Raw genomic sequence first — 13,650 nt, 5'->3', positions numbered from 1 at the left:
TGCAGAGCTGGGCTGAGAGGTGGCAAATGGAGTTTAATGTAGAAAAGTGTGAAGTGATTCACTTTGGAAGGAACAACAGAAATAAAATATAAGCTAATGGCAAGATTCTTAGTCACATAGATGAGCAGAGAGATCTCGATGTCCACCCCTGAAAATTGTCACCCAGGATGATAGGATTGTTAAAAAGGCATACTGTTTGTGTTAGCTTATATTGGTAGAGGGATTGGGTTTCGGAGCAACAAAGTCATGCTGCACTGTACAAAACTCTGGTGCGGCTGCACTTGGAGTACTGCATACAGTTCTGGTCACCACATCATATGAAGGATGTGGAAGATTTGGAAAGGGCTCAGAGGAGATTTACTAGGACGTTGCCTGGTATGAAGGGAAGGTGTTATGAAAAGTTGATGGACTTGAGGTTATTTTCGTTAGAGAGAAGGTGGATGAGAGGTGAGTTAATTGAGACATATAAGGTAATCAGGGGGTTAGATAGGATGGACAGTGAGAGCCTTTTTCCTCACATGGTGATGGCTAGCACGAGGGAACAAGGCTTTAAATTGAAGGGTGATACATATAGGACAGATGTCAAAGGTATTTTCTTTACTCAGTTGTAGGGGCGGGAAATGCACTGCCTACAATAGTGGTAGACTCGCCAACTTTAAGGTATTTAAATGGTCATTGCATAGGCATATGGATGAAAATGGAATAGTGTAGGATAGATAGGCTTCAGATTGGTTCCACAGGCGGCGCAACATCGAGGGCCTGTACTGTGCTATGCTATGATGTTCTATGAATGTAACTCCATCGCCTTTTCCTTTCTGTCTGTCCTTCCTAAATACTGAATATCTCTGGATGCTCAGTTCCCATTCCTACTTACCAATGTCTCCAAAATCCTGAATATGTCATACCTATTTAAATCTATTTGTGAGATCAATTTAGCCACTGGGTTTTGAAAACTCCATGCATTCAGGCACAAAGCCTTAAGGGTTGTCGTTCTAGTATTCCTTGTCCTGTTCCCATTTTTTTCTTTTACTGTGGCCTTTTGTTTACTTCTGGCCTTTGAAGCCCCTGCCCATCACTTCTCTTATTCCCCTTTCTTTCTTTGTTCTTCTCTTTGATTCATTTTCCTCTGACTCCTTGCACTCCTGCCAATTCAGTTTAAATCCTGCCAACCACTCTAGCAAGTACTCCCATAAGGCATCAGTCCCGATCCTGTCCAGGTATAACCTCACCGGTTTGTACTGGTCCCATTTCCCGTAGAATGGATCTCAATGCCACAGGGATTGGAAAAGCACCCCTCCACCATCTCTTTCGCCACATGTCCATTCTGATACATCCTGCTATTTCTACTCTGACTGGCATGTGGCACTGCTAGTAATTGGGATCACCTTTGAGGTCCTCCATTTCAGCTTGCTTCCTCACTCTCTACATTCTGCTTTCACGACATCAGTCTTTTTTTAAGACCTATGTTATTGGTATCAATGCGTACCACGACCAATGGCTGTTCACCCTCCCCTCCAGGATGTCCTGTAACCACTCAGACATCAGAGGCAACACACCATCCAAGAGTCTTGTCTAAAGCCACAAAAACACCTATTCATTCCCTTCACATAGGGAATTCCCTATGGATCTTCCAACTTGCACATTTATTTAGTCCTCCCCGTTCAACGGGCCAAATATGGTGCAATGTAGTTGTTGCTGTTACCCCCGACAGGCTATTTCTCTTGACAGTATTCCACGTGGTTTATTTGTTTTGCGGGAGAACGGCCACATGGGATTCCTGCACTGCCTGCCTAGTCCTCTTATTGTGCCTGGGACTCACTCATTATCTTTCTGCTTGTGGCATCTTAGCCTGCGATTTGACCTCTCCATTCGTGTTACCCATGATTTGCTCAGCTTCACAGATCAGTCTACCCAGCCACTACTCCAGCTCCGAAACCTGGGCCTCCGGGAGCTGCACCGGTCCTGGTCCATACATAGAGTGGATGGGCACACCATGACTCTGAGGTCTCCTGCCATGACTCAGATATTCATATCATCTACAGCCATGGGGGGAGGTGCCGGAAAACTAAAAGGTGGCTAATGTTGTGCCTTTATTGGAGAAAAGCTGTAAGGAGAAGTCTGGGAACCAAAGACTGGTGAATCTGACATCAGCAGTGAGTAAATTGCTTGTTATCTAAAATTACAACAGAATTACAATGGGCTGAGTGGCAGCAGATGGAGTTTAATTTCAATAAATGCAAGGCATTGCATTTTGGTAAAACAAACAAGGGTAGGACTTATAAGTAAACTGTACGGTCCTGGGCAGTGTTGTCGAACAAAGAGACCTAGGGGTTCAGGTACATTGTTCTTTGAAAGTTGCATTGCAAGTAGACAAGGTGGTTAAGAGGCATTTAGCACAGCTGCCTTCATAGCTCAGAGTATAGGAATTCGAACGTCATGTTGCGGTTGTACAAGTTATTGGTGAGACTACTTTTGGAGTACTGCGTACAGTTCTGGTAGTCCTGTTATTGGAATGGTATTATTACATTGGAGATGGTTCAGAAAAGATTTACAAGTTCAGTTTACAAAACCTGGTCAGCAAGGACAAGTTGGGCTGATGAGTCTGTTTCTGTACTCTACAAATCTAAGTCCTTAAACATTTTAGAAGAGGCCTAATATTAAATAATATTAATTTCTCTTTGGCCTTTCTTTCCTGTCCCATGTTAGAACAAAATACAGACCTTAGAAACTATATACCAAAAAAAGACCTTACAAACTATAAAAGTTGTAAATATTTGCCTGATCTTATCTACTAAATACCAATAAAATTCATTAGAGTCCTTTCAAGAGGTACCTCACAGGCTGGATTAGATGCATTTGGATTTCCAAACAGTATTTTGTACAGTGTCACATGATACACATTGGGGGTAATATTAACATAGAGTGAGGATTGGCTAACAAACAGGATACACTTTGGATTGTAGGTCATTTTCCAGTTGGCAAAATGCAATGAGTGGAGTTCTACAGGAGTCAGTGCTCAGTCCTCAACTATTTACAATTTTATTAATGCCTTGGATGGAGGGACCAAGTGTATTGCAGCTACATACACCTGATTTGATGATACCATGATAGATATAGCGGCAAGTTTAAAGAAGATGCATTTGCATCTGCAAGAAGATATAGAGAGGTTAAGTGAATGGGCAAGAATTTGGCAGATGGAGTACAATGTGGAAAAATGTGTGATCTTATATACGCATCACAGCATATTAGCTTTCTGGTACAACGTAATTAGAAAAGTAAATGGAATGTGGCCTTTATTACAAGGGAAAGAGAGAATGAAAGTCAGGAAGTCTTGACAACTATAAACACACTGGTGAGACTGCACCTGGAGTACTATATAGTTATGGTCTACTTCAGAAGAAGTTCTGAAAATGTGTTGCTGGAAAAGCGCAGCAGGTCAGGCAGCATCCAGGGAACAGGAGAATCGACGTTTCGGGCATAAGGAAATTAGGACACTCAGTCAACCTCTCTTCATAAGAAAAGCCCTCCAGTCCAGCCTGCATCCTGATAAACCTCCTCTGAACCCGCTCCAAAGCATCCACATCTTTCTTATAATAGGCCACGCAGTATTCCAAGTGTGGTCTAACCAAAGTTTTATAGAGCTGCAACAAGATCTCACGACTCTTAAACTCAATCCCCCTGTTAATGAAAGCCAAAACACCATATGCTTTCTTTCCACTTGGGTGGCCATTTTAAGGGATCTATGTACCTGCACCCCAAGATCCCTCTGTTCCTCCACACTGCCAAGAATCTTATCCTTAATCCTGTACTCAGCTTTCAAATTCGACCTTTCAAAATGCATCACCTCGCATTTATTCAGGTTGAACTCCATCTGCCACCTCTCAGCCCATCTCTGCATCCTGTCAATGTCCCGCAGCCTACAACAGCCCTTTATACTGTCAACCACACCTCCAACCTTTGTGTCATCTGCAAACTTGCTGACCCATCCTTCAATCCCCACATCCAAGTCATTAATAAAAATTACAAACAATAAAGGCCCAAGGACAGAGCCCTGTGGAACACCACTCACCACTGACTTCCAGGCAGAATATTTTCCTTCTACTACCACTCGCTGTCTTCTGTTGGCCAACCAATTCTGTATCCAGACAGCTGTGTTCCCCTGAATCCCATTCCTCCTGACCTTCTGAATGAGCCTACCATGGGGAACCTTATCAAATGCCTTGCTGAAGTCCATATATACCACATCCACAGCTCGACCCTCATCAACTTTTCTAGTCACATCCTCAAAGAACTCGATAAGGTTTGTGAGGCATGACCTGCCCCTCACAAAGCCGTGTTGACTGCATTTAATCAAGCCATGCTCTCCCAGATGGTCATAAATCCTATCCCTCAGAATCCTTTCTAACACCTTGCAGACGACAGACGTGAGACTTACCCTCATTCCAGCGGCCACTGGAATGATCTTAAACCCCTTAAAAATAAGTGATTTTCTATTTAAGGCAGAGATGAGGAGGAATTTCTTCTCACAGAAGGTCATTACTCTTTGGAATTCTCTTCCCCAAGAGGCTGGATTAGTAAATATACCCAAGGTTGAGTTAGATGGGGTTTTTGAGCTACAAGGGCAACAAAGGTACAGTGGTCGGGTGGGAATGAGGCAAGTGGCAAGGAGGAGATTTACTGGTACATCAGATGAGTCATAAGCGTATTAAATGGCAAAGCAGGCTCAAAGTCCAAAACTCCTATCTTGCTTCTCCATCGAATGATCTAATAATCCATCGGTCTGTGATTAGATTGTTCAAACAAGCAGGCCAAGATTACAAACTATCTCTGGAGTAAATTAGCACAGATTTGTCTCGGAGGTGACAGCCTCTCTTGAAGTGAATTAAATACAATAGGTATTTAGAAGCCAATCTTTGGAGTAAATATTGCAGATGGACCCACAGGTGTTTTGCATATCTGAGTAATCTACCTTTGAATACTTAAATCTATCCATCTTCAGCTTCTTCCTTGAGAAATGAGTCCCACATTTTAATCATTCAGGGACCTGAAAGATGTACCTACTTTGCCAAAATGTTGCTGGTGATTTGACAGTCACATAGAACCATCCTTGTCTGATGTTTCCATCACTAATGTAGAGGCAATGGGGTCTTGATCATGAACTGATGAGAATCCAGAATCAAACAATGACCTTGAGTTCACATTTTCCGCACTGACGCTTCAAAGTGCAGCCACCACAATTCTCCAATATGTGAAAAACTGGGTTAGTTCCAAGTGCTGTGTGATTATGACACTCAATATACTGTGAAAAAAATTCTGTAATCTTATGATTTTAGTAAGAAGCTTGGGATAGTTTAGCAGGTTCTACATTAGTAATAGTTAAGAAATGGTAACAGGTAAGTGCCCTTACCTTTCTTAAATCGTAGTTGTGCCATATCGTAACGCCCATAGTCTCTGAAGAGAATCATTCCTCCTGGTTTCAGAAGTTGACTCAACCTCTTAACGACAGCCTGCATTCTGTAGAGAAAGAGGACAGAATTGGGAAAGTTAGTGAGAGGGACAGACTAAAGAGAGAACATGAATTGACAACAAAGTGAGCTGCTTTGATCTGGATGCAGTTGAGCTGGAATGTTGTGGAACTGCACCCAGACAAACGGAAAACATCACATTTGTTAATGGTGGAAAACTTTTGCAGAGGCTCACATTCCAGAATGTTTAACCTCTGAACTGCTTTTGAGGCGATAGTATTTACACTTTTGCTTAATGGTAACAGCTGGGATGTTTAACAGTGGAGGATCAGAAATGGGAATGCCAATGAATGTCAAAGGGTGGTGGCTAGTTTGTCTCTTGCAGGAGACTAGCTTCGAAGTGCTGCTTTGGAAGTCGCTGCTTCTTATCAACCCAAGCCTGAATGTTGTATACATGCAAATTGCTTTGATATCTGAAGAATTACATATGGAACTAAACAATGAGCAATGATCAGCGAGAGTCCCCACATACAACTTTGTGAAGAAGGAAGTGTTATTGAATCTACCCGTCAATGTGTAAAATTGCCCAGGTTTGTCATGTACACAATAAGCAAGACACATCCAACCTGGCCAGTTACTGCTCCATGAGTCTACTGTTCATCATCAGTAAAGTGATGGAAAGTGTCATTGACAGTACTATCAAGCAGCACCTGCTCAGTAAAAGCTGTTCGGTTTGGGTTCCACCAGGGCCACTCAGCTCTTTACCGCATTGCAGCCTCAGTTCAAACATGGACAAAAGATCTGAATTCCAGGGGTGAGGTGAGGTGAGTGACAAACCTTGAAATCAAAGCTGCATTTGACCAAGTGTTGCATCAAGGAGTCATAGGAAAATTGGAATCAATGAGAATTAGGGGGCAAACTCTCTGCTGGATGGAGTCATACCTGGCACATAAGATGATGGTCATGGTTGTGGAGGTCAGTCACCTCAGCTCCATGACATCTCTGCAGGAGTTCCTCAGAATAGTACCCTAGGCAAAACTGGTGCAATGATTTTCCCTCCATTATAAGCTGTAAAGTGGGGATGATTGTATAATGTTCGGCACCATGCACAACTCCTCAGACATTGAAGCAGCCCATGTTCAAATGTGGCAAGTTCCAGACAATATCCAGGCTTGGGTTGAAATATGACAACCAACACTCATGCCAGGCAGTGACCATCTCAAATAAGAAATAATCTAATTAAAACTTTGTGACATTCATTGGAGTTACCATCATTAAGTCCTCCACTATCAAAACCCTGGCAGTTATCATTGACCAGAAACTGAACTGGACGCACCATATAAAAACAGTGGCTACAAGAACAGGTCAGAGGCTAGAAATACTGCAGTGAGTAACTCACCTGCTGACTCCCCAAAGCTAGTTGACCGTTCACCTCCCAACTGTTGCTGGATCAAAATCCTGGAATTCCCTCTATAAGGGCATTGCGGGTCTACCTACATCACATGGAGTGCAGTTCAAGAAGGCAGTTCACTTTCACCTTATCAAGGGAAAGTAGGGATGGACAATCCCTAGTGGGTGGCACGGTGGCACAGTGGTTAGCACTGCTGCCTCACAGCGCCTCAATTCCCGCCTCAGGCGACTGACTGTGTGGAGTTTGCACATTCTCCCCGTGCCTGTGTGGGTTTCCTCCAGGTGCTCCGGTTTCCTCCCACAGTCCAAAGATGTGCAAGTTAGGTGAACTGGCTATGCTAAATTGCCCGTAGTGTTAGGTGAAGGGGTAAATGTAGGGGAATGGGTTGCGCTTTGGCGGGTTGGTGTGGACTTGTTGGGCCAAAAGGGCCTGTTTCCACACTAAGTAATCTAATAAATAGGCAGTCAGCAATGCTCACATCCCATGAGTGATGATTCTTAGGGATCCTTGTTGCCATACTTGGTCAAATGCTGCCTTAACGCCAAGGGTAGTCGCCATCATGTCATCTTAAGCTGGATCAAGAACGTGTTCAAATTCTTCCTTCCAAAGTGCAATACCTCTCATTTTCCCTCATCGTACCCCAACTGCCAATTTTTTGTCCACTCACAGATCTTGTCAAAACCATTTTGCACATTCTTTGTATCCTCCACACAACTTGCTTTTCTATTAATCTTGCCTTCAGCTGCTTCTGGATTTAAAAAGAATTGAACCGAATAAGTTAAAGACTGGCGATTATGATGGTCACGATCCTCGAAGGAGAATGAGTTGGATCATCCACTCATTGTATTTGGCAAAAGAGGGTGGTATACAGGCAATGTCATTGAAACGTCAGAGTGACAAGGTGGTTAGCACTGCTGCCTCACAGTGCGAGGGACTGTATTTGATTCCACCCTTGGGTAACTATCAATGTAGAATTCGTATGTTCTCCCTGTGTCTTTGTGGGTTTCCTCCAGGCGCTCTGGTTCCTCCCATACTCAAGATGTTCAGGTTAGGTGGATTGGTCATGCTAAGGAAAAATTGCCACGTAGTGTCCAGGGATGTGCAAGCTAAGTGAGTTAGCTACGATAAAACCCCATGCAGATTTACAGGGAGTGGCAGGCAGGTGTGGGTGGGTGGGATGCTATTTGGAAGGTTGGTGCAGACTCAATGTGCTGAATGGCCACTTTCTGACCTGTAGGAATTCTATGAATAGCAATCTAGAGTCCAAGACTCATGCCCTGAAGACACGGGCTCAGTCCCACTACAGTGGTTTGTCAGACTTAAACTCAATTAATATATTCTGCAATTAAATGTTGGCCTCTACAACAGAAACCATGAAATCATTATAAAAATCGAGCTGGTTTACAGCTGTGCATTTGGGAACAGAATCTACCATTCTGCCCTGATCTAATCTATATTTGACTCCAGATGCACAACTATGTGGCTGGCTCTTAACTGACAATTAGCAAGGGACAATAGATGTCCAGAAATGTGGGGAGGCAGTGGTGTAGTGATAATGTGATCCAGAACCTCAGGCTAATGTTCTGACGATGTGGGTTTAAATCCCACCTTAGTAGATGATGAAATTTGTATTCAACGAACATCTGGAATTAAAAAGCTAGTCTAATGACAACCATGTGACTGTTGTCAATTGTTGTGATACACTTCCAGTTCACTAGTGCCCTTATCTACCATTCTTACCTGGTCTGTCCTACGTGACTCCAGATCCTCAGTAATGTGGTTGATTCTTAACTGCCTTCTGGGCAACTAGAGACGGACAATAAATGCTGGTCACAGCCCAATTTTGACAGATTATCACCAATGCATTCACTATCTCTGCATGCTAAACACAGTGGTTTCTCCCTGTGGCAAAGACTAGGAGTCACTGTTTAAGAATTAAAAGTTGCCATTTTAAGAGAGTGATGAGGATAACTTTTGTCTCTCAGAGGGTGGTGAATCTGTGGAATTCTCTTCCCCAAAGAGTCACTGAATACTTTTCAGACAAAGCTAGATATATTCTTGACTGATAACCAACTTCCAAAGTATTGGTGGAGTTGGTAGGCAGGAAAACAGAGCTGAGATCACAATCAGATCAGCTTTGGCCTGCTCAAGGAATGGACCAAGCTGAAAGGGCCAAATGGCCGAATCCTCCTAATTTGTATGCTTGTACATATGCTCAACTACTTGCTGAGAAAAGATTTTAATTCGCCTCTTTGGTCATTCATCCAGGTCTCCGGATCACTACTGCAGTAACAAATCTATTGCACCAACACACCAAGTTATGCTACATCTGTAGTCTGGTCTTATGCATTAGATACAGTCAAGGATATGAATATAATAAATGGTTGGGAGTGGATGTACTTACTTGTCTGGATGTATTGCTGAGAGAACAAATATGAGAATGATGATGTCTAAGCTTTCGTTTGGCATTGGGTAGGTGGCCTGCATATCGCACAGATCGTGAACAAAAACGAGGCAGCGAGAATGGTCATAACAAGAGTTCAGCTAGAAACAGAAGGACAGAGTTTGTATATCACTTGTCATCTGCAGTAGAACATGAAGAGCTCAGTGCTTCCATCCTGAAATTTGCTGATAAAACACACCAAAAGTACAGATACATTACCAAATGGGTTTTAATTCAGCAGAGAATGAAGTATTTGAACAATTAGGGATTAAGAGAGAATTTATTCTTCATTGTATTATAACACAGCTGCTTTACATGAACTACTCTGTCAACAGTGGTACGTACAACTGGGACAGGCACTGTGGATTCTTGTACTTTGCCTGAGGTTTCCACTGGCAGGAAGGTTAGCAACCAGAGGCCACAGATGTAAGGTAAGTGGATAAAGAACCATAAGGGAGAAGAGGAGAAATTATTTTATGCAGCAAGTTATGATAATCTGGAATGCATTACCTGAAAATTTCAATAACAACTCTCAGAGAGAATTGGATAGATTGAAAATAAAAGTAACTGCCTTTCTTTTTTATGTGATGGGTGAACTCTTGTAACTGTTTTATGGGGCAATCAAAAGGGCCTGACTTGTGTGAGTCCATAATGGAATTTGCAGGTTGCTGCAGTCGGATAGCTGTGCTACTTAAAAGAAACATTGGCCTTGAGGGAGTAGCAAGAGAGTGGAACTAATTGAAAAGCTCTAAGAACAAAGGCCAAATAGCCTCCTTAGTCTGGGGTTGGTGATTGTCTTGTTTCTTTCTTTATCTTTTCATGTCCCATTCCAGTTGCTTTTATGTCGCACTTTAAGCCTCATTTGAACAAATTTTGTTTCATCACTATATCCATTACCATTCTCACTGGCTTCAGGAAATCTTATGTCATTAAATGCAGCTTACCACAGATGACCTTCTTATTCCAGCCTTCCCATTTCTATTGGCTGATAAACTCTCATGTTTCTGTTTCTCTTCAGTTCTGATGAAAGGTCTATCTGAAATGTTAACTTTCTTTCTCTCTACAGTTGCTTCTGATCTGCTGAGTTTTTTTTTCTGCTTTTTGTGATCATATTTCAGACTTCCAGCATTTGCATTGTTTTTAGTGGTTTCCTTCTCTACCTTGTTTATTTGCTTCCAAGTCACTAGGCTGCACGTGAAACTGATTCATTCTTTACAGTCATCTCTTTAAGAGGTGCCTTCCCCTCCCCAATACCTGAGTCATTAATTTCATTGACTTGAAGCTGAGACTGTTAACTTGAACTTCGACTGTTTTATGTAAGGCTGTGTGTGGTATCAGTGCCAAAATCACCCAAATCTAACCCAGTGACAACCACTATCCACTTCCTGAGCTGGATAGAATAAAAGAGGATCAGAGTTAGGATTGTGAATGGAGCATATCCAATGACTATGCTCAGCCCTGGTTGCAGACTGATGAGGAGATCAGTGATGATGTAGTGCCATAGCCTTGCTAAGATCGACAGCCACTGTAGGGGATTGTAAAACAGCACTTCTACCTTGGAAGAGACTCTGAGGTACAGGCTACCCCCTGGAATGTTAAAAGTGGACTCTGTGGCTCTGGCTCCAAAAGCAGGAAGAGACGAGCCAGGATTCCCACTCACGGTCACGATTGATGGGGGTGAGAGTCAGGTCAGTAGAGATGCCCTGTGAATCCAAATAGCCTGCTCACTGCCACCTATAAATAATGAACAATGACTGTCGCCAATTCTGAGGATTGAACCTGGTTCCTTGTTGGTTTACAAGGACTAGCCATGCCCCAGTACATGCATTTACTGCCAAAAATTAATTAATTCATTCTTTATTGCCTGTAGCAGAGTTTTTTGGGAGATTTCTTACTTCTTCTGGTATTCCAAACAATACACCAACTAGTGAACAGGAATTCTTAGTTATCCCACCACATGACTAGGATAGTTTTGTTGCACAATTAATTGTTTTGTTCAACTGATCTGCAATGCAGACTCAGCTGTCTGTAAGCAAGTTTTCGCAAGCTTCAACAGGATACTGGCAGCAGAACTGACTTGGTGTAATCACAAGAGTGACTGTGTTAACGAACACAACTACATAGATTATATTCTGCTTAGCATCTGCTGAGGTCAGCACTATCTTGGAAAAGAGAATTTAAAAAAATCAAACTGATCCTGTTACCTGTCTCTACTTGCAATGCAAAGGAAGGTCCCATGTGCTCAGTCAAGCCACAACTAATGTGCCTCACCACAACTTAAAGGACTTTAATGAGGCTAGGTCTAGAGTTTTGCACAGTTTTGACGTCCTGACTTGAGGAGGGATAACATTTGCATTGACTACAGCTCAGAGAATGTTCATTTGGTTGATCCTTGGGACGGAGGAGCTTTTCTTGTGAGAAAAGGCTACGTAGGTTTGGTGCATACCTATTAGTATCTCGGAGAACGCGAAGTGATTTTATTGAAAAATGCAAGATTCTGAGAGGGCCTGGCAGAGTGGATGTGGGGGAAAGGATGTTTCACCTCATGGGAGAAGTTAGAAATTGGGGGCACAGTTGAAAAATAAAAGATCTCCCATCTCCCTGAGATGAAGAGGAATTTCTTTTCTGAGTGCCCTTAGTGTTTGAAATTCACTACCCGAGAATATAACAGCAACTTGAATATATTCAAATAAACAGATTTTTGGTTGATAAGGGAGGCAAGGGTTGTGGAAGGAAAGTGGAATAAAAACCACAATTAATTAGATTAGTGAAGAGGAGAAATAATTGAATTATAAGTGACCTTATTGAAACATACAAGGTTGTGAGGCTTGCTGGATAGATAGAAAGGGATTTTTTTCCCCCACAGCATTCAATAACAAGAAGCCATAAATACAAAAAGTTAGTTGGTTTGGCGAATGGCGGACTTGGCACAAGGGGCTAAATAGCTTACTCCTGCGCCTATTTCTCAAGATCAGATTCTGTTCTTTTCAATACAGGATCACCATAAAACAACAGTTAGTCAAGACTCTAATGTGTAAAATTTGCCATATCATGCCACTGCTGAGATAGATGTGAAGGGTAGTCTTAATTAAAGGTATTTCCATAGAAGAACAACAATTTTCCAGAGAGGGCACATTTGGTTAAAAATGAGCTACCCAACTTGACCCCACTTTCCAGCTCTTGGTCCAACTATTTTTTAAAATGTGATTTGTAATTCTGCTTTTATCTTTTGAGGCGGAGAGTTCATGCTCTGGGTGAAAAAATTCCCCTCTAACCCTTACTTTATATTTGTGACCTCTCATTAATGATTACTTTGGAAAAGAGGCTCTTTCTATCCACTTTATTCAGGAAACCTCTCAATTTTAGATTAGACTCCCTACAGTGTGGAAACAGGCCCTTCGGCCCAACAAGTCCACACCGACCCTCCGCAGACCCACCCAGACTCATTTCCCTCTGACTGACACACCTAACCTATGGGCAATTGAGCATGGGCAATTGAGCATGGCCAATTCATCTGACCTGCACATCTTTGGATTGTGGGAGGAAACCGGAGCACCCGGAGGAAACCCGGGGAGAATGTGCAAACTCCACACAGCCCGAGGCTGGAATCGAACTTGGGACCCTAGTGCTATGAAGCAGCTGTGCTAACCACTGAGCCACCGTGCCGCCCCACAGAAACTGTAGAATCTTATATTTTTCGACAAGATCTCTTCTCATTCAACTAAATCTCCTCTCAGCCTCCTCTGTTCCAAAGAAAACAACTCCAGCCCATCTAGACTTGCCTCACCCCCAAAATTCCCCAGATTTGGCAACATCCTGGACACCCTTTCATGTGCGATGTGGTAACAAAACCTGTACATGGTGCTCCAGCTGTGGCCTAACTGTTATTTTAGAAACTTCTCATTGCTCCTTTACTCTATGGTTCAACAAAAAAGGGAACATGTAGATATGCAGACTTTTAGTAATGTGTAACATGTGTATTGCTGAAGAACAGATGTATTTGTTGAAGCCTTATCATCTTATCAGGACAATTTGCAAGAAACCAATTCAAGGGGGTTAAAAATGACATTTATATTGCATGATAGGAGTGTATCATTGGTTTGCAAGTTTAATCTGATTGGTGGAAGTGTTGTCATGGCAAATGCATCAATTAATTCAGAGATCTTTAGACAGCACCTTTCAAACCCATGACCACTTCCACTGAGAAGGAGAAGGCCAGCAGATGCATGGGAACACCAGCAGCTGCAAGTTCCTCTCCAAACCACTCACCACCCTGACTTGGAAATATATCACTGTGCCTTCACTAGCGCTGCTTCAAAATCATGGAATTC

The 13,650-nt window shown here is 42.6% G+C and overlaps 1 protein-coding gene across 1 annotated transcript in view; it reads right to left on the bottom strand.

Annotated features, from left to right (window-relative positions):
• mettl2a (methyltransferase 2A, methylcytidine) overlaps positions 1–13,650 on the bottom strand; it is a 63,370-nt gene that overhangs the window by 18,967 nt on the left and 30,753 nt on the right. Inside the window, exons 6-7 of the mRNA XM_043675310.2 lie at positions 9,281–9,420; positions 5,408–5,514 (exon numbers count right to left, since the gene is read on the bottom strand). Of these exons, the coding sequence (XP_043531245.1) occupies positions 5,408–5,514; positions 9,281–9,420 (247 nt within the window). The remainder of the gene's footprint in view (positions 1–5,407; positions 5,515–9,280; positions 9,421–13,650) is intronic.

Source organism: Chiloscyllium plagiosum, unplaced genomic scaffold (assembly GCF_037043375.1).
Source record: "Chiloscyllium plagiosum isolate Xiang-an unplaced genomic scaffold, Cpla_swu_hap1 HiC_scaffold_32, whole genome shotgun sequence".
Classification (NCBI taxonomy): domain Eukaryota; kingdom Metazoa; phylum Chordata; class Chondrichthyes; order Orectolobiformes; family Hemiscylliidae; genus Chiloscyllium; species Chiloscyllium plagiosum.
The sequence above is the reverse complement of the archived record's forward strand: the minus strand, read 5'-3'. Positions and strand labels throughout refer to the sequence as shown.